Below are 21,724 nucleotides of genomic sequence, written 5' to 3'. Positions count from 1 at the left end.
ACTTGTGTTTTTTCATTTTTATTCTGAGCGTCACAGAACACAGATTCTCTATAAAAGTGTTATTTTACGTGTCCGCTCATCCCGTGGTGCCATAGGAAGAAATTTAGAATTTCTGTAGGGTACAGTTACCCGAATTGCATATCATGCAACCATAAGTGTATGTTCACATGCAGCAGATTATTAGACATGCTGTAAATGTAGATTGAGAGTTTTTATCTAACTTCAGTGCGTCTTCTATATAAGCCAGTGTCTGTATGTATGATATGTTGTATATGAGCCAATCACAGTGTTTTCTATGATTGGCGTTTATGGAATCTGCCACGTGTGAGCATACCCTAATGGGCGCTAGGAAGGATCAAGTGCGATCAGAGAACCAGCGGTGGCTCCTGGAAAGAGGGGGAGGGGACGCCTTGCTATGACTGAGGGGTGGGGGTTCGCTGCGGTGTCTACAATATAAATAATGGGTAATAATAACACACAACCATTTATTAGAAATCTCTGTATCAAATCTTGAACAATTCCAAAAATCACAGCGACAAACAGTAAACATTCTTGTTGTAAGAGAGATCTATGGATTGTGTAGTCGTGAGCTCTCCCTCATTGAGCACGGTTCCATTTAGACTAGATTTATTCTGTCCGCAGATGTTGGCATGAGAATAACGTGTCACAAATTAACAGATAAGGCATTCAGAAATCCACACGTTTGGGAAGGGCTTCAATTGTAATCTGAAGGTATTATATAACAATTCTACTTGTGGACATCTGCAAAAGAAGAGCTCTCAGGGCAGGAGATAGGGATGGTTCTCCAGGTGAGAGTTGTAGGCTCAGGGAAGAGCCTACGTCTGAACTTCGCCTTAGAGTGGTGAGATGAGATCAGAAAACAATGGCCGCTTTCTTCCAGGAATAGCGCCACTCTTGTCCATGGGCAAACTCAGCCTCAACAACTTAAGAGGCTGAGCTGCAATACCAGACACAGCTTATGGTCTAAAGTGGCGCTGTTCCTAGGAAGGAGTAGCCATGTTTTTTAATCTCATCCAATCCCCTTTTAATGTCTTCATAAAATACATGTCACCAACACACGCAATAAGAATTCATGCTGTGAGCTGAAATGATTTACACCGAGCCTCTCAATTTACAAGCTAAGACGCCTTCTGGCTTTTAGAAACCCCTCCTCCATACTGTGCGAACCTTCTAGCTCTCCTGTATCACACTAAATACAGCCCTCTTAGGCTTTGTTCACACAGCGCAGATTTGCAGCAGATTTTGCATGTATTTTTTTTAAGCCAAAAAACAGGAATAGAACCTAAACAGAAGAAATATATACAGGAAGGCCTTATAGGTCTGCTCTCCTGGATACAGTTTTCGTTTAAAAAAAAAATTAAAAAAAATGCACTCAATCTGTAGCAAATCTGCACTGTGTGAACACGGCCTTAAAAGGGATTCTCTCAAGATTAAAAGTTATATACTAATCACAGGATAGGTGACGACATACTGATTGGTGGGGGGGGCCGACCAATTACGACATCGGGGTACTGTTCCTCCGAATGAACTGAACGGCAGGTTGCGCATGTGCACTGCTGCTCTACTCACTGTCTCCTGGGACGGCTGGAGATAGTCAAGTACAGCGCTCAGCTATCTCCAGCCGTCCCATAGACAGTGAGTAGAGCAGCAGGGTGCAAGCGCAACCTGTCGCTCCATTAATTTGGAGGAATGGGACCCCCATTCTAGTGATTGGTGGGGGTCCCAGCAGTCGGACCCCCACCGATCAGCATGTTATCACCTATCCTGTGGCTAGGAAATAACGTCTAATCTTGAAGGTCATTTATTTGGTAGTGTTTTCGGATGGGGCATTCAGACGAGCGCCAGCAACCTCGGACGTGAAAAACTGAAGATTTTCTTGCCCGAGGTGCAGCAGTGCGGAACGCGTTGTCACGGATCCCCCCCATAGACTGGAGTATGGAGGGATGCGTGACATGCAGTAAAATAGGACATGTTATATTTTTTCATGGACCCTTCACATACTCCGTTGAAACAGCGTTCGTGAGAAAGCCCCACTGAAATACGTGTCCGTGTGACGACCGTTGTTTTAAACGGCCAGTGTACCCGCTCGTGTGAATGAGCCCTGATTCAACCTTCTATCTTTACACGTAGACTTCACACAAGCACCAGTAAGCAAACTCCCTATTGTCCTAAATCGGTAAACAAAAATGAAGTATTTCAGTCATTTACCCAGAACCCCCCCCCCCCCCCCCCTCTCTAAATAATTTTACTCTATCTAAGTCACTCAAATTATACAAAATCAGTTATTAACACGAGAGATTTATCAAAACTAGTGCAGGGGAAAAGAGGAGAACCAATGAAGTTGCCACTTCCTTTTCCCAAGGGGCCTTAAAAAAAAATGAAAGCTGTTCTGTGATTGGTGGCTACGGGCAAGTCCTCTTATTCTTTGCCCCAGTTTTGATAAATCTCGCCCGTTATTCCTTTTCATGACTTTCTTGGAGTTCGTGAACCTCGATTGGATTTGAATATTCTGATCAATATCTAGAGCGGCTGCTAGTCCCAGGAGCACAGGGCACCATGTTTGGCTGCTGTAGTCTTTCAATGCTTACCAGTTGGTGCCCACTCTTGCATGTGTCCGGTTAATGCACCATACATTGTGGTTAAAGTTTCCAGCCTGGTATAAGGTTAAAGCTTAGACTTAGGGGTGCTCTGAATGAGCTGCTGCATATCGCGAAGAGCCCGCTCCAAATAATGGGCCATCCGCGCCGCGTTGGTTTCAGCGCAGCTGTTATATGCCGATACAGAGAAATTGATGTGATCTTCCATGGGGTTGTAACAAATGCCATACCCGTCGGGCACCACTGGGCCAAAGCACATGACACAATCTGTTTTTGCAGGCACCTGCAGACAATACGGTGTGTCAGTCAGAGGAGAGAACAGGTTATTATGTTACCTCGATATGTGTATACGTGTAGTACCTGGCTGGTGGAGAGGTTGAAATGCATTCCTATAGCGTATGACGTATCCATGAAGATCTCCGGCATGCTGACCAAATCCTCTATGGCTTGGAGCTTGAGTCCCAGCAGATGTCGGTCTATGGCTTTTCCACTGATTGCCTGTGACATTGACGGAAATGAGAATATCAGTTTCACATACAAGAAGATGTAACATCACTGCTGTGCTGCATTGCGGGAGATGCGGTGTTGGCACCAGTTTAATGTGTAAAAAATAAATAAACCTGCATCTTCCAGAATAGAACAGGAGTGCACTGCATTTTAGGAGTTCAGCTAGACTGACAGGAATGTGCCTGACAACACAGCGCTGACAGAAAGCAAGAGGTGACAACCAGAACGTCAAATAAGTACCGTAATAGATAATTACAGCGAAGTAGCTCAATATTATATGTAGATTTAAACGGCAAAATAGTATTTAAAGTTTAAATTTTGCTTTTATGTGTAAGTAAAAACTTTTAACACGTCAGAAGTTTTGATCAGAGGGGGTCCGAGCATTGACACCCCCACAGTTTGCTAAAACGAAGTGGCAGAAGCGCTTGGATGAGCGTTGTGCCGCTTCGTTTCTCATCGGCTTTCCTCGGAAAGGTCAACGAGCGGTGTACGGGCTCAATAGAAAGTCTCGCTCAGCTTTCCGAACAAAGACGTTCAGAAACGAAGCGGCACAGCGCTCACCCGAACGCTTTTGCCACTTCATTTTAGTGAACGGTGGGTGGGGTCTAGCTCATTCCCCTCAGTATGTGTGTGGTAGTTACCTGCTACTAGTATATAACCATTCTATACGTGTTGCAATAAAAATCATCTATGACTTCATGCTGAGCTTGTCAGATCGGCTGCTGTGTATACACAGCGGCAAATCCGAGCTGGCAGTGCTGCAATGCAAAGCATGGTGCAGTGACAATGCATCACCTGTCTGACCAAACAGGAGTTGGATTTCAGACAAGGCACTAGACATAGGTGTGCCCTAGCTTATGAAGCAGAGCTACCATCACCCATTGACTTTCAAGACCACAACTAGACATCTTTATAAAAAGGCGCTGGGTCTTCATTGACAAGATGTTTAGATAAAGAATGAAATAATAATCCTTAGGCCGGACCAAGATGTCCTCAATGGGAAATGTTATGCCACGGGCAGCCTGTTACCCTTACCATGTCTGTGTAGGCACGATGAGCTTGAACCGCTTTCCTGAGCAGGTCCACTTTCTCTAGGTTCTAAGAAAAGGAAAGAAAAAAAAAAACAGAAAATGTGCGTCAGTAACGAAACTGCAGCAGCGTCCCACAGCAGTGTCACAGCTGTCACTCACCTGTTTCCCAGAATCCTCCATTCCTTGTACAAACTCTAGGGACTGCACAGAGGCAGAGCGGATAGTGTCAGTCCTCCCCAGCCGGAACATTCGTAGTGACGCGCTCTCGTAAGTGGAGCAGGCACTTGCATACATCCTTTAGACAGGGCAAATGATAAACTATTATAGAAGGTCGGAACCTGGGCATGCTGGAATATCCGAATTCTACATAATAATCTAAAAGCTCAGAGTGCCTCTTTTATAACTGAAATTTCTAATTTTTACAGACCATGTTTATCCGCATACAAGATTCTGAAGGCTTCTGAGCTAGTATCTGCCGGCATCCCCTGCTGGAGCAATGTCTACACAGAGTTTGCTCTGGTCATTTGTAGTCTGGGAAGTGTAGTCCAGACACTATATCTGAGGTAACTGTCACAGAATGCAGTACGACACAGAGCGCTGAATTATAGGATCAGCATGGCAGTATAAACTTTTGACATTTGCCAATAGTAACCAGCAGAATTGTGAATGCAGCTCTGGGCTAGAATACAGGCTGCAACTCAGAAACTGCATAGGTAGAGATATATATATATATATATATATATATATATATATACACACACACACACACAAACTTTTTGAGTAGGTTTCACCTATATGTAAATATTGAAATAATGCTTAGGTGAACTAGTGGTTAAGTGTCAATTTGTAGTCAATCAAATCTTTCTCTGTTTCCACTGCCCAAGTAGCAAACGATTATGCCAATCCCTACGATGGCTGTCTAGTATAGAGTGTCCAGGCTAAACTCCTAGTTCTCATATATAAATTCTTCCCTCTATATCAGTGGTCTCCAACCTGTGTCTCTCCAGTTGTAATGAAACTACAACGCCCAGCCTGATGGCTGTCAGAACATGCTGGGAGTTGTAGTTTTGCAACAGCTGGAGACTGCCCTATTATGAAGTCCAGGTACTCACATATGGAACCACAAGTCTACGAATGATATCTTCTCTGATCACCTGCATACCTCTAAGACTCCTCTCGTGCTGCACCTATTACCTAGAAAAGTTTTATCCCTTTAGATAAGCAGAACATATTGCAATATAATAGCTGCCCTCCATCAGGCTATTAATAGGTTATGGTCTATTCTGCTGGGTAAGTAAGTATTCCTGAATTCATCATTACCGCCAAGGTACCTTATCGCGCCAAACACTAGCGTGAAAGCGTTCTTACCTGAAATAGGCCAGCTGGAGCGCCACTTGGATAAAGGCATCTGGGCTCAGCTTTTCGGTCTTTGGGAAATTTTTTCCAAACACCTCAAAGACAAAGACTTTAATATCCAGGTCGTGAACCATTCTACGAGGGAAACAAATGTTTAAGAGAAGGAGCCTGACAAAACGTGACTGATCCAGGTCGTATCCATAATGTCCGCTCACATGTTCAGGTTTTGCTTGGCTTTCTCAATGTCATTCTTGATTTCCGGAGTGATGTTGAACCTAAGTTTCTTGGGCACTGGCAGAGAAATCATGGGCGACCTCACCAGATCAGGCTTCTTCCTGCATAAAAAAGAAAATTATAACGATAGAGATTTCCAGCTCATCAGTTAAAGGGGTATTCCACTTTCAGCAAACAAGGTTTATTCCCTTTATTATGAAACATTATACAATTCTTTATAATTTAAGATCTCTGCTTGCGGTCATTCAATGGGAACCTTTATTGTTACTTCCAAGTGATGGATACACAGGTGCACGGCTCATCACAGGACAGAACTCTGATAACGGATATAGAAAGTAGATTGTATAATAAAGAGTTTTCATAATTTTCCAAAGAATAACATTTATTTGCTGAAAACGGAATACCTCTTTCATTTTTCTTTACATATGTGGAAAGAATTTAGTCTGTCGTCACATTCTTTCAAAATAGAAGCAATAAAAATATTAGTAATTTATATTTTTGTTGTATTTATTATTTCATTTTTTATTTTTATATTATTTTAACAGCTTGCGATGCTCCAATTCACTGTGAATCTGGTCAATGTCAACAATGATGATGAGCATTATAGATGTGATGGAGACGAAGCAAGTTTTATATTAAATTAAAGCTTTAAACTTCCAATAGTTTGGAATGTTTTCAAAATTCAGCAATTATATGACAGACCCAAACATGCCGGATTATCAGAATAATTGATAACCATAGATTGGGTCTCTCTCATAATTTATATTTCTTATTGTAATGTCTAATTTTTTTTATATGGAAAAAAAATTTTTTTTTATAATACAATATTATATATATATATATATATATATATATATATATTACATACACACACACACACACACACACACACTAAAACAATTTACATGGTTTTAAAAATATTTCAAATGAAAAGCACGGGTCTCTTACGTATATTCAACCACGTGATCAAGCAAGGCCACGATGGGTGGTCCTTCTGCGGGAGCGTGTTCATATACCAGTCCACATGACCCATCCTCCGATACTATAAACTGGGAACAAACAGTATATGAAGTGCCCAAAAGCTATAAATACTGCTCACAACATGTCTCAACACAAATGTCTCACCTACCTGAAGGGTTTTGTCAAACCACCTGTTACCACTATTCAGGCGGCTGCCTCCACCATGTAGCATCTGAGCAGCGACGCGACTCTTGTAGAGATCATCAGAGACCTTGGGTATGAGGCCGTCCAGGCACACAGTGAAGATGCTCTTCTGGATTGAGCGCACCGACTCCTTGTTGGTTTTATCTAGTTATAGACGTGAAGGAATCGGCAGAGGTGTAAGCTGAAGCTCCTGGACCCCAACGTAAAACCGGTAACAGGGCCCTGACCTATCACGGGCCATTTATAATACTGGTGGCTTCTTATGTGGCAGAGGGGCCTTTAGCTCAACATACAACAATACGCATCAAATAGGTATTTTCTGGATTGGGAAGGGTACAACGTTTGGTGAATTCTTATTAAAATCTATTTCTGAAGACATGGACTAAATCTGCACAGGGTACAATACAACCAATTAATGTCTTACCTTTCCTACGCTCCTAGCTATATTGATTTCTATAGAAACCCAAAAATAGAAGCTAGCTACTTCCTCCCTCACTGATGTCACCATTAAAACTAGATTTCCCAGCTTTTCATAGTTTTCAACTTGTTTAGAATTTACACTGCCGGTACCTTATAGGCTATAAATGAGGATGAAGGTCCTAGTCTAGGATGGCCAAATAAACATTGGTCACTGATACCAGATCTTGTTCTACAGGAAAGATTTTTTTCCCTATATAGTGCAGCATAGGCTATTATTAAAGAAGAACGTAGAGGCTCTTGTGTATACCGTTTTTTTTTTTAATGTGTCATTTATGGGTTGCCTGCAATCTTGGTTCCTTCTTCCCCTCTTATACGGTTCCCCTAATGCATCCTACTTTTCCCAGCATGCCGCTGGCTTTGTAGAGGGGGCGGAGTCTCATCATACTGCATTTGCTCTGAGTCCTGTCTAAGTGCAGCAAGCCATAGATCAGTGACATAGAACTGATGTCCTCACACTGCAGTCAGTGTATCCCATGTAATGCATCTTCAGCCTGTCTCCTCTGCCTACGGCTTGTGATAGGTTTCCCCTTGCAAGCAGGACGCAGGGGAGAGCAGTGACGAGAAGCATCTCAGAGATACACTGGACTCTGCACACAGACTCACTTAACTCCCGTTCCCTTAGATAGGGCAGAAATACTCTCTCCAGCAGCACTATATGCATGGGGAAGGGGGACATGCAGAGAAACAATGAGGGTGGAGCTGGGAGGGGAGGGGTCTCATGCTACCAGGAGGGATTTGATTGGTGGTGATGTATATTATTGTAGTTCACAGGAAGTCATCTACACAGGGGAGAGTGACCTCCTGTCTACACATGAGAGCGTGGTGTATTCTGGTGGTCAGACTGAGATCACATGACACAGCTGCCCATAATATAGGGCTCAAAATACATAGATGGAACTGAGCTGGGAAGAAACAAATTAAACTGCTGGCGAGTTATCATCTGTGCAAAAAAAACCTTCGCCGGAGTGCTTCGAAAATGTCTGCACAGTGAGAAGAAAAAAGTGGAAAGGGACTCTCATAGTTATTGATTACCAGGGAGACCTAGGAGATGGAAGTGGAGGAGCAAAAATAGTCCCATGACACCCAATATGGTTGCCATCACAGAAACGGAAGGCAGAGTTAAGAAATAAACTGCACAGAGGTAGTGCACACAAAGATTCAGGTGCACAAAAAAACTTTTTTGGAGGTGTACTTTTAAAGGGGTTGTCCAGTTTATAAAACCCATTTTCTTATACCCTATTAGGGAATTCTAAGTTAAACTGTTCCCGCACCACGTCGCAATAGCACGTCATGGTGCGGGTGGTGATGTATGGAGCGGGCTCACCTGCTGAGCCCGCTCCGTACGCATCGGGTGTCGGCTGTGTATTACAGCTGACTCCCGGGACTAACGGCCAGGAACAGCGATTGCGTCAGCAACGCTCTGGCTAGGGATTCCTCTCCTAGGGGGAGCCCCAATGGCACTACCTACAGGGAGAGGGGTGCTGTGAGGCACTGCCTACAAGGGGGGCTGTGTGGCACTATCTACAGAGGGCACTAAATATATGGGAGCACAAAATGGGAACCTAACTTCTATATGGGGGCATAAACAGGGCCTAACTTCTATATGGGGGCATAAACAGGGCCTAACTTCTATATGGGGGCACAAACTGTCGTCGTGAGTTCCCGTGCAAAGTGGCCCACTAAGTCTGTGTATGGGGGAATGCTGGTATGTCTACTCTAGCATGGATGATTTCCTCTATACAAAACGAATGCCCCCAATGTAGAGTATAATGTCATAAAACGTTAAAGTACTCACACATGCTACAAATGGAACAATTTAAAGGTACAGTACTGATTTTTATGAACCTGTACAGTCTAAAATGAAGAGCAACAATGTGAAGCTACATGCAATCAACTTCTGATTCAGGCAAAATTGTTTGGGATTCAAACTTGTATATGACTTGAATACTACAGATTAGAACAAGTTAGACGTTTCTAAAGTAGACTATCCCTTTAAGACCATATCAGTACAGCTTGTGACAGCTCTGCAAGTCACTAGACAAGGTCTTCATCTCACCTTTGATGAGGTTGTTGTAGGCCTTGGCCCAGCTGTTCCGGTGATTGGAAGTCAAGATGCCGATGGGCTCCTTGTTCGTCTGTAGGGAGGTCCCCCAAATCTTTTCCAGCTGAATAAAAATCTGATCGACGGTGAGGGGGCTTCCATCACTGTTATACACATCCAGCTCAAAGAACTGCAGGGGGGGGGGGGAGAATGACAGAAGAGCCGGATTACAATGGAGCATGTGTATGAGGTTTCAATTATTTAAAGGAAAATTCCACTTTGGCAAAGCAGGGGTTTATGGTCTTAGCATTTGTAGTCAATATTAACGTTTCTCATGGCTGAGATAGGGGCAGTGTTTGTATACAATACCCGGTCTATATACGTTGCTCTAATGACATGCAGCATCCAGCTATATCAATGGCACAATGAGGGTCATACCTGGAAGTTATGCACCACAGTTATGTGAGTGGGGGCGTTCTTCGCTTGACTGTAGTTGACCACGGAGTCACGCTTCTGGCCAGGAATACGACATGATGATAGAATCTGGTAGTACTGATTCATACAGAGAGGTTTACCACCAAGATACTCCACAGGAAGGGTCTCACTGTAGTCAATAGGAGGACAATATACATAAGGCCCATTACCATGTCAATGAGAGGATCAGATGATACGAATACATTACTCACTTGTCGATCATGGCTTTAAAATCCAGAACACCTTCTATCAGCTTAGCAGCAAATCTAAAAGAAAAAGCAAAACATCGTTCGTCGTCCGATTGTATAGTTTTAAATGCCGAAAATATTATCACTGCCTAAAAGATGCGATCAGCGGATGAACGAGTGTTTGCTCGTGTATCGGCTGATTGTTGCCCTGTTTACACAGGGCAATGATCGGGAACAAGCCTTCATATGAGGGCCATGGCAAGGAGAAGCTACAAAGTACCAACCAGTATTCTGAAAACTTATGAAGGTTCAGTAATGTGTCCTGTACATATTATAATGTAATGGAGTCCTACATTACTACAGACCTCAGTCAGTGGGCCAATAGAAATTCTATAGGGCTATAGGAGAGGGGCCCCCGCACTGAACTGTTTATCCTTCATCAAGTTCAATACTTACGTATAAATCCATATGTATATAGCTCCCCCTAGTGGTGGTTGAATGCAGCCACAATTTTATAACATGGAAACCGCGCCATAAAAACGGCCTAAATCGCCTCCCACTGATTTCAAATGGGAGGCGAGGGCGTTTTTTTTCCCGCGAGCGGAAAAAAACGCTTGTGGGAAATGGAAATGCCTGAAGAAAGGGCATGACGCTTCTATCTCTGACCTCCCATTGAAATCAATGGGAGACAGAGGAAGCGGTTTTTGCTGCGTTTTTTTGCCTGCGGCGCTAAATGGCAGCGGCCGAAAAACCCTGCATAGAGTGCAGACAGGTCAAAATCAGCCTCAAAATTCCAGACGGATCAGAGTTTTGCTATGATTTCTACCTACACCTCTGACCACGGATTTAAAGGAAATAAAGCTTTGGAGAATGAGAAAGAAGCCGAATTGTCAGCTGAATCCTAGTCGTCTGTGTATATGTATTTGAATCCTATATAAATCGGGGAGACGAATGGCTGCCAGATACCTCTGGTGCCACTTATCTCTGGGTATACAATAGGATCTGATAGCAATAATCCAATTTATTCAATCTATATTTCGCCTGCAGCGGACTAGTGAGGGTCTGACGGGCCTCATAGACTTGTAAACGGTCCTGTGTAGGCTTACATCAGTGAGATCAGTCAACAGAAACCTAACGACAATAGGCAGCTTTGCGCCGGACACGTCTTCTCTGCAGCATTTTACAACGATCGTTCTGATAATAGGAGAACATTGGAGTGTGAGTTGCAATGGGGAAATATCTCTGTCCATGTTCTGTAACCCAATAAACAGAATCCTGTATGACTGTGTCATGTTACAACCCCCCCGCACTGTTGAGGAGGGGGTATACACTGCAGATCAGAGCGAAGAGTCAGCAAGTTATAGCTCCGCCGTGATCTGATCACATGGGAGGGCCTGGAATAATCCGCCTTATAAATCTTATTGGACTTTATTTTCAGCTCAGTGGAAATAGCAGCCGAGTAAGTGTGGGAAAGGTCACCCTGGACAGAGGTCGCCTTCTACCTCCTTCTGAAACCCCCCACCGCCTGTTACGGGAGAGACGCAGGTCACTGTACCATACAAATGCAAAGTTACAAACACCAAGTTACCTTAGCTGCCCCTGTCTGTCTGCAAAATCTTGCTTTGGTAAAACCACGCCAGGGCTAGAGTGAACCACCACCGGCAGGCGGTACTCTAGATAAGCCGTCTGCAGCCACCAATCAGAGAGCTGAGGAGAACCACAGAATAGCACATCAGACCTCATCAGGAACGTAGCGAAGGAAAAGCTGACTATATTAGGGCCCCCATAACTGAATGTGCCCGTCAGGTGTAAGGAAATGCCCGCTTTATGTTGGACGATGTATCCCGCTCGACTCCATGGCACTAGTAGAGGAGCTGTGTAGCTGGTGCAGTGATCACTCCTAGCCGGGAACTTTCAATTTAAAGAGGTTCTCAGCCATATTAGAAAGGTCACAGGGTTTTCTGCTGCTGGGACCCAGCGATCAGCTGTAATCTGTGGGAGAAGTGTTCATTTCCCCTGCAGTGCCCCCAATGGGAAAATGAAGCATTACACAGTGATCATTGAAAACAAAGGGCTGTCTGTGTAACGCACGGGTGTGCGACTCATGGAACTGAAAATGGGTTTTATAAACTAGACAACTTCTTAGTGGTTGCTTCCTTACAGCCCACGATTGGGAGTTCTCAGGAGGTATTTAGTGGGTACTTTTTGCACCCACTAGTTTACTGCTATTAGAGCAATAAATAGAGGCCCCAATTTGAAGAGTTCACCCCATTTCAGATATCTGGTGACAGATTGTTCTCCAGAATAGTAAGTGCAGTTTATAATGGAAACTTCTGGAGAAATGTGGTCTCTGAGAGCAGGACAATGTGTGATATGTATACATATATCCTCCTGACTGCACTGTAGGTATATATGAATACAGCAGGACAAGGTGTGATATGTAAACATACATCCTCCTGACTGCACTGTAGGTATATATGAATACAGCAGGATAATGTGTGATATGTATACATATATCCTCCTGACTGCACTGTAGATATATGAATACAGCAGGACAATGTGACATATACATACATCCTCCTGACTGCACTGTAGATATATATGAATACAGCAGGACAATGTGACATATACATATATCCTCCTGACTGCACTGTAGGTATATATGAATACAGCAGGACAAGGTGTGATATGTAAACATACATCCTCCTGACTGCACTGTAGGTATATATGAATACAGCAGGATAATGTGTGATATGTATACATATATCCTCCTGACTGCACTGTAGATATATGAATACAGCAGGACAATGTGACATATACATACATCCTCCTGACTGCACTGTAGATATATATGAATACAGCAGGACAATGTGACATATACATACATCCTCCTGACTGCACTGTAGATATATGAATACAGCAGGACAATGTGACATATACATATATCCTCCTGACTGCACTGTAGATATATGAATACAGCAGGACAATGTGACATATACATATATCCTCCTGACTGCACTGTAGATATATGAATACAGCAGGACAAGGTGTGATATGTATACATATATCCTCCTGACTGCACTGTAGATATATATAAATACAGCAGGACAAGGTGTGATATGTAAACATACATCCTCCTGACTGCACTGTAGATATATGAATACAGCAGGACAATGTGACATATACATACATCCTCCTGACTGCACTGTAGATATATATGAATACAGCAGGACAATGTGACATATACATACATCCTGCTGACTGCACTGTACATACATGAATACAGCAGCGCCTTTAGCTACGGTCCATGAGATCGGCTCCTGAGACAGTACATTTCTGCAGTAGATACAGCACTATGTAAATCACACGTAATAACTATTACAGGTGACAGTACCCAGTTTTCAGCTTTCTTTGCTCTCCTCTCAAGACCCTTCTGCAGCCGCTCGCCCACTCCAGACACCTGGAAGTCTTCCACTAGCTGGCTGGTGTGGTTCCATTCTTCTTCAGGGACCAGGGGTTTCAAGGCCAGTAGGTACTTATCCAGCGTCTGTTGCAATGGGGGTATGGGAAGATGAGGCAAGCCCTCCTGGTGTGTCAAGTACCGACCCGGCAGTTTCACCAACGACACGGGCTTCACCAAGCGAGCCGGCTTCGCCTAAAATATCATAATAAAAATATAAATCATAAGTAGTGACTAAACCCCATTGAATAAGTCTTTAAAGAAGTTGTATGAGATTACATTTAAAAAAAAGCCTACCTTTTTTTTCAAGATACGTTGCCACTCTTGTCCTCAGGTTGTGTCAGGTATTGCAGATCGGCCCAATTCACTTGAATGGGACTAGGCTGTAATACCATTTGCAGCCCATGGACAAGAGTGGCGCTGTTTATGGAAGAAAAGCAGACACTTTTTCTCATCTCATATTTATGCAGTGTACCTACAGAATAACTAAGAGACCAAGAAGAACAGACGATCAGAGTGACGGAGGGGAGAAATATTGATGCTATTATACTGGGGACCTCTCCTGGCTTATTATCAAATTTGAGAGGATCTGCCAACAATCTGATTTCTGCTATTAGGAAAAACAAAGATGGTTGGATTTTTACACCTCCGATTGTTTCTTTCCCCTGGAGATAAGCGGCGTCATGTATCTGGTGGCCGCTTATCTCTCCCTTCTATTATAAGTACAGGGATTTGTAGGTGGTACTAGTCAGCTAAAAGACCATTTGGCCAACAGTTATGTAATATCTATGACGAGTGGTACCTTCGGCAGATAAAGCTTTTATCTACGGTTACAGATTGACTGCAAACGTCTGATACCTGTAAGTAAAAACGTCCATATTTGCAGCCGTGTTAATAAATTTACAACAATTGAATTTCTGCGAGTTATAAAAAGCTGATGTATTGGATTCATTTCCGATTTTTGGGGTTTTTAGCGTTAGGAAACAAGCATCAGTACATATTGGGTTAACAGAGTAGATTATTGGCTATGAAAGCAAAACATGGGCAATTTTATTCCGCCACCTCCGGTAATAGACACTGAAGTTGTCAGGCTGGCACCACTACACATTAGATCCCTGGTATATCCCTCCGAAAACCACAGGAACCGCCATCGGAGATATGAACATCATAGAGGGGGTCCCCGAACGAGGGACCACCAACTCGGAGCTCGAAGAGAGCCGGTAAGAGAAGCCCCAGTGGACCCAGCCGCATCATGTAGGAAGAATGAAATGTCCCCCAGTGATCACCAGGAGTCTAGAAAACCATGGCGGCTGTCTTTAGAGACAACCCCTTCAAGACCCACAAAGGGACCACTAGACCCCAAAACAGATAAGTGCACAGAGCCCCTTACCAGCTGATCGCCAGTTTAACTTTTCCTTAGCGGCCTGGCATCACGTAAAAACATCACATTGGCGAGTTCACTCCAGGGATTTATCACGTCTGAATAATAGTAATCCCAAGGATGGAGAGCAGAGAAGAGGAAGCCCCTACAGGTGCAGAGCAACCCAAGGAGAAGAGGGCCCTGTCTGTTTGGCCCCAAGATCCTTCCCCATAGGCGGTGTAAACCTATAAATTTCGACGGTGTGGTGCGGTTTATCGAGTGAGCTGGCACCAGGTGGGCTCCTATTTTGATCTATGCTTTGAGACAGGGTTCCCCTTTATGTATGCCCCTTATAATAACTACTTGATAATACATTTGCCTGGTTTGTGAGTGCCGGATTAGCGGATTCTAAATGCGCCTTGTTGATGATCTATGTAATATTATTCTTCCGGCAACTTGGCTGGAGACGGTGTAGTGAGAAGTGTATGCTAAGGGTCAGGTATGTGGGATATCGGAATCCGAGAATGTGCATGAATACACGGGGTACAACGCAGGGCAGGGACGTGGAGCACGCCAGGTGTTATGGCTATGATGCTGTCTCACTGTTCACCCATAGGGGTGCTAGAGATATTGGGGGGGGGGGGGGGGGGTCAAACAGCAGTGAACCAGGTGACAAATGCTTTGTAGGGCTGCACCATCCAATGAGAGTGACTGCTGAGCAACACTTGACTGATACGATGTAGATTTAGCAGTTCAATGCAAACCTACGGAACGTGACTGTTGCGACAGCTTCTAGGGCAGACGTCACACTACCGTCCCTTTGAGTCTTCTGGTGACTTATAAGATACACGTGACTGATCCTTCTACAAGATGCAGTTTTACCAACATCTCACTGACAAATGATTCATGTTCTCATGGACTTCACCCCCACACACCTCTCCTAAGACAGTTCTCTCTACAGAGCGGTTCACCCACAGAGGGGGGTGCACCTGTGGTGGTTCGCCCCACCTATCGATTTTGCAGCATTGCTGGGGCAAGGATGGCACAGTAATAACTGCTACCTTGCCATACCAGAGGTGTGATTACACCTAGGACACCCTCTGTCTGGAGTTTGTATCCTCTCCTTATGGCTGCTTCCTCTCACACCAAAAAATATACAGGAAGGTGGCCCATAAAGAAGGCCCCTATATGTGTATATGCAGTAGGTAGGGGGGCAAAGCGAGACCCTACACTCCATAGGGATAAGGGCTGGTGTAGACTAGTAGGGCATATGCCAGGCTAGAGGTATAGCAGACTGTATTCATTTATTAACCCCTTCATTGCAGAGATGACAGCTTTACTATATCCCGTTGGCTGTAAAAACGGCAGATGTCACCTCCATGCAGAGCAGTATCGGCACGCTATGGCATCCCGCAGACGCATAGTAGCAGTGCCACTGTAGTGGAATTTCGGCCAACGTGATGCGTAAACCAGTTTTTAGTTGTTTATCATCTCGTGGCCGATGACGCTGGGATTTCATGGCGGTCATGTAGAGAATCTTCTATCTCCTCCCATTCTGTCCTGGGTGATTTTAATTAGTTTAATGCTGGTTCCGACCATCCCCAAGAATATGTAGGTTTAGTCCCAGTTCTGGGTGTATGTGCAGCCCTACGCTCATAGAGGTCGCCTTCTCGTGGCAGGTGGGCTCACACAATTTGATCAAAATGTGCGCGAAGAACCTCCCTATTGTAAGTAGATTTAGCAGTAATGCATATTTATTTATATTTAGTGGCTTAGGTGGCATTAGTGTTTGCATCGTGCAAGTATGCATTACTGCTAAATTTTCTTGTGTGATGTAGAAAATCTTCGTCGTCATAAATCTCCAGGAGGGTCTCAATCATTCACCGGCGTTGTCCCAGTTATATAGAGCACGTTCCCTTTGATACTACAATACGTAAATAACATCCCCCTACTATACATGTATATGCCATATCAGAAGAGCCTGCTTTTTTTTTTTTACCCAGTAACAGCGCCACTCTTGTCGAAAGGCTGTGTCTGGTATTGCAGATCAGTCCCATAATCCCCTACTGCGATCAGCTAATAAGGAGATCATGTCCTCCTTGATTTCTAGAAGTACTTTTGCTAATCTGAAGCACAGATGGTGACTTATCCTCATTATACCTGATAGATATAACAAGATGAAATTCACGGTCTGTAATACAAATTCTCATTATTCTATTCCCGGCAGAAGCAAATCAGATGAATAGACAGGGCCGGAGGAGTATGTAAAAGACAGAGCGGACAGAAATGTGAGAAGCGTACCATACCTGATCTGACTGGCGCCTCTTATCCATCGTTGTACCTAACGCTCCCATACAGAATAATTAACATGCAGGATCAAAAACCTTATAGACATAACACTGGTCTATTCTGTTAAGGAAACAAAACGGCAGCCATTAAAATGTAGTCTTGACCCAATTAATAACATACGTGCTCATGGTCCTACTCGGTATTTTACTATGTTCGAGCATACTCCGGAGCTGCTCTTCCAACTGTAAGTAAGTTGCGAACACAGGCAGCCATTTTTAGTCTATAGAGCTGAGACTTCTGGTCACCTGGTCACCCATCTGTAGTTTTCACATTCTCTTCCCTGCTCTTCTAATCCTCCCCATGTCCGTTAATATTGTTACTGTTTAGTCTGTTAATTTGACCATACGCCTCAGATAGTTGTTAGCCGAAAGCTATTCCTCCTTACCCCCCATACACGGACTAATGTGCATGAGTACTCAATGGAGAGAAGGGAATAAGTCACTACCAGACACCTTTGGTGGCGGCCTACCCCACGTGAGAAAATAGGAAATCCAACATGCCCGATCCTTCCTTCCCGAATTCTGCCGTCAGGGCACCCCCATGCACACAAGATGGTTGGACAGTCCCAATAACATTGGCGGGTTTGGCTGACGTTCGTCTAGTGTGTCTGACGGATGGTGGTGGGCTCCATTACCTATAGTGCCGCTTGGGGTCACAAGAAGGAACCCCTTTTAAATGTTATTTACTACTATCATATGATTTAAAGAGCCCTACCGAAGGTCATTGTGAAGAGAGCGACTATATTCGCAGCATGTACTTGTCTGTTTCCTTCAGCACCACAGCTGTACGTGCGTTACAATATCATGTCCCATCTTTTTTTCCTATTATTGTAACATATTCCCTGGACCTTTCCATCATAGAGGTTTATGGCATATCTATAAAACATGCCATCAGTGTGTGATGGGTGGAGGACCCCCACCAACCAGATAACAGGGTGCACTTGATCTATTCTTCAACTCAATGGAGAGAGTGACCACACGTGGACGACACCTCTGGAATAGCTTTTTTTTTTTTTTGACGATTGTAGGGACCCCAACGGTCAGATCCCCCCCCCCCAAACACACACTTTTTAATATGATAGGAAAACCCCTTTAAATTGAATAGATCTGTGCCGAGCCTATGGAGTCCATATTTGTCTAGTGTTTGTGCCTGGCGCCCCCTGTCTGCAGGGCACAGTACATAGGACTTTGGTGGCATTATTATGAAGTGATACGGTGTCGGCCATAGTTCAGGAATGTAAACTTTACCCCAGTTTTACAGTCTTTATTTCCCAATTTATAGACAGAGATTAACCCCTGATCACCAAAGGCAGCCAAGGACACGAACTGTAGTAACTGATTATAGCGCTGCAAGCCCTTACCAGCCAGATACACCCCCACCCCCGGCCATGTATAGACTATAGAATGGATTTAAAGGGCAACTACCATTAGCAGCGGGTGCATTGATTTCTGATTTCATTGAAATTAACCTCTTGGTGACAAATTTCTGTCTCCGTAGAGGTTGTCACTCAGCTTTCTAGAGCCCCTGAACAGTGTATAAGTCTCCATAGCAGAGTAACATTCCGCCATCTGCTTTGGGTGTCAGTCATCACTGCAATTCTGGCATTCTATTCATAAGAAAACTGTTATGGGTTTTGAGGTAAGATTTTCCTCAGCAAGCAATGACTATATGCAATTATCCTAAATATACAGCGGCTCCTGTGTACAGTCCGTACCTCATTGAGCTGAAAACGAGACCTTGAGGGTACAAGACATTGGCCGACGTGTAACGCAATACACGCCAAACATCCCTGCTATTCGGCAGTGACATCCATGAACACATGTGCCGGCCGGGGTCATCATCTAGGACATCACACTCCCGTAGCTCAATGTCAGTTTGCTTACCAAACCAAAAACGCCTCACCCGAAAAACGAATAAAACCCCAAAAAAGTCCTTGCATCGTCCTCTAATGTCAACTTGTTAGAACTTCTATTTGTCAGTTTCTGGGAAAGCAGGGTGGAAACCAATAGAAGTATCATTACAGCTACGATCACTCAGCTTTCCAGACTTCTGAATGGCAAAGCTACGAATAATGATGAAATGGTGAGTGTCACTATAAAGCTAGGCAGTTTTGTCTTTCAGGAGCCAAGGAAAGCTGGGTGATAACCCCGGTGGAGGAAGTCGATGACCACCCAGCTTCCCTAGAAACAGAAAAAAGATTAAACAGGGCACCTGAAGAGTTAAATAATTCCCAGTTCTAAACTCGTTCCTGAGGAGGCCACGGTCTTCATAGCAGAGACTGTACGCAGCTCTTAGGCTGAGCAATGTACATAGAGATCAATGTTCACAGATCCATACACAGAAACTTTATAAATAAACGGAGCGACCACCTCCGCTATGGCGCCAAAATCTACGCTCTGAAGCGTGAATGGCCTATGTATTAAGTGTGAACTTCCCCTTTAAATTGATAAAACACCAACAAGTACTCACCAGTATACGAGAGGTTGTGCAAGATTTACAGAAGGAATCGTTAGAGTTTTTTACAGTGACAGGCACTCTATTTATAAGTACGGACGAATAATTACAGTTTGTATACATCACATGACTAAATACGGATCCTGTAATAGAAGTAGCAGTTATTAATGCTTTCAGGCCATCTGCACTGGTGCGGTCCGCTTCTCACTCCACAGCGCCATCTATAGGTGGTGCAAAACAGAACTGCATGAGCCACCCATCATTGGGGGAGCATGGCTGTATTTTAAGGGGCCGTCTACCTCAGACAACCCCCTTTCCTGAGGCATCTCACAGGCGATGAGTCGGCTGCGGTGGTCTGATTGCTAGGACCCCCTGAGAGATCTGCCCATGTCACCATGGGAAGCTGCTGGCGCATCCACATCTCCCCCTGCAGGATAAACGTAGTAATACATTAAAGTGCGCCGTCGATCGTATGCTGCTGTATACGTTTTTTTGGGAGCCCTTTTGTATTTGACTACGCCAGAATACGGATGTAAACCGGACGAAGACGCGCCAAAAGGAGTGTCTACGGGTTTACGACAAGTCCACGGCGCGGCGGTGAATACGTCAGAGGTGTTTATATACACACACATATACAGACGTGATATCAACAGAACCGAGCAGGATAGTTTTCCCTGTAAATAGAGGAAACCTTACCCCAAAAATAATAATAATAATACAGTAAAAAACATAACAAATAAACATAGAGCAACCATAACGACCACTTTCAACGACACATTATACAAAACGTACGACGACGGTGAACACATCTGTTTTCTGGACGCTTTACAAGTGAAAAAAATGTGAAAAATTGGCGCTTTTACCACACGTTAAAAAATGTCAGCCCTTAAAATGCACACAGTGAAAACGTGTAGACGGTCCCTAGACTCGAAGGGTAATATACAGGTAATATACATCCACTAAACCCCATAGATATAGTTCTGCACCCCAACTTTATAACCTCCCCACTCTGGAGCCCATTGTGCAGCACTTACCATGCTCCTAGCTATGAAAGCCAGCATGTCTCCTGCAGGCAGAACTATCAGAGTCCCAGTACAAAGTCCCTGCTGAGAGTTGTCACTATCGTCTTGTTCTCAGTCACAAGGACATTGACAAGGGAACTTCATTGCTGCTCTGTCAACACAATTCTGCGTTGCCTATAGAGGCCAGGGTGGGGCGCAGCGGCCATGTTTCCTCGGGGTCTCCTCACACAACTGAGATTCCCTTCCGTATCATAACCCCGAGACATAAACCATTCACAGGAGTCGTCCTCTGCTCAAGTGTTCGGGAAATGTTTGCAACTAGGAGACATACGCAACTTGGAACTGCCCGGAACGAACATGGCGCCCATCGTTCAAACCACCGCCATCTTGATTAAGGGCAAATGATTACTAGACGCGATGATGTCATTACTGACGTGCTCATTTTTCTCGTCGCCTCTGTATGTTTCACTTACTGTCAAGGAAAAGATATTTGAATAACGTAACGAAGCGAATTGTTGAAAGGGAGGATGATTTGCCCTATGTAAAGATGGCGGACGGTGACTGGTCAGCGGCCATTTTTGTGATTGGCAAACACCAAGTTGTGAGGGTTCAGCGTGTTTGGAATGAGGGAGGACGGAGGTTTATTTCTGTGTCCAAAGAGGGATTGAAAGTTTCGTCGGCGACAAAACGTAAAGGAGGAGAAGTCACTGTTTCCAGGGTAACGGGCGGAGGGTGTGTCACTCGGAGGTGAAGGGTGAAAGGTAGAAGGTGAAGAGAACCCGGCTGCAAGAAGATGGCTGAGAGGGAGCAGCAGACAGGTCTGTCACCGGAGATCCACTCACCCCCCAGTTAATTAATACCCACACAGCAGAGTCATAGAGAGGCTGGGGGAGCCGGAAGTGGCGGGCAGTCACATGGCTCTTGCTGGTCCCTCGTTGCTATGGTAACCATGTCTGAACCAACAGTAGTTCCCCGGGTCTCAGCAG

The 21,724-nt window shown here is 44.3% G+C and overlaps 2 protein-coding genes across 5 annotated transcripts in view; one reads left to right on the top strand and one right to left on the bottom strand.

The window, feature by feature from the left end:
- Positions 1-471: 471 nt before the first annotated feature.
- Positions 472-21,668, bottom strand: CRAT (carnitine O-acetyltransferase). 3 transcript variants are annotated; one of them, XM_075835196.1, is made up of 15 exons: positions 20,751-21,668; positions 17,220-17,322; positions 13,488-13,748; positions 11,682-11,800; positions 10,118-10,171; positions 9,870-10,035; positions 9,447-9,621; positions 6,876-7,054; positions 6,695-6,795; positions 5,728-5,847; positions 5,525-5,647; positions 4,316-4,451; positions 4,161-4,223; positions 2,979-3,116; positions 472-2,901 (listed from the first exon to the last, which is right to left on the bottom strand). In XM_075835196.1, exons 2-15 carry the CDS (start codon positions 17,265-17,267, stop codon positions 2,686-2,688), a joined length of 1,899 nt encoding a protein of 632 aa, XP_075691311.1. In that variant the 5' UTR covers positions 17,268-17,322; positions 20,751-21,668; the 3' UTR covers positions 472-2,685. The 3 variants fall into 3 exon arrangements, with proteins under 3 accessions (XP_075691311.1, XP_075691313.1, XP_075691314.1); XM_075835198.1 differs by lacking the exon at positions 20,751-21,668 and adding an exon at positions 19,732-20,712; XM_075835199.1 differs by lacking the exon at positions 17,220-17,322 and having other exon boundaries at positions 20,751-21,666.
- PTPA (protein phosphatase 2 phosphatase activator) overlaps positions 21,305-21,724 on the top strand; it is a 34,075-nt gene continuing 33,655 nt past the window's right edge. Inside the window, exon 1 of one of the 2 annotated variants that reach the window (XM_075835200.1) lies at positions 21,305-21,556. In XM_075835200.1, coding sequence (XP_075691315.1) covers positions 21,532-21,556 — 25 coding nt within the window. In that variant the 5' untranslated portion in view covers positions 21,305-21,531. Of the gene's footprint in view, positions 21,557-21,617; positions 21,682-21,724 lie in introns of those variants that run through there. The other variant, XM_075835202.1, reaches the window with a different exon arrangement.

Source organism: Rhinoderma darwinii, chromosome 8, assembly GCF_050947455.1.
Source record: "Rhinoderma darwinii isolate aRhiDar2 chromosome 8, aRhiDar2.hap1, whole genome shotgun sequence".
In the NCBI taxonomy this organism is placed as follows: Eukaryota; Metazoa; Chordata; class Amphibia; order Anura; family Rhinodermatidae; genus Rhinoderma; species Rhinoderma darwinii.
This window is presented reverse-complemented; position numbering and strand designations above follow the sequence as displayed.

Bases quoted from the DNA above. Each gene is read 5' to 3' on its own strand.
- CRAT (XM_075835196.1), bottom strand. From the start codon at position 17,267: ATGGGAGCGTTAGGTACAACGATGGATAAGAGGCGCCAGTCAGATCAG. The intron at 13,749-17,219 runs GTATGGTACGCT...ATGATATTTTAG, and splicing joins AGAGGCGCCAGTCAGATCAG to GCGAAGCCGGCTCGCTTGGT. The intron at 4,452-5,524 runs GTAAGAACGCTT...CCCTGTCTAAAG, and splicing joins CTCCAGCTGGCCTATTTCAG to GATGTATGCAAGTGCCTGCT.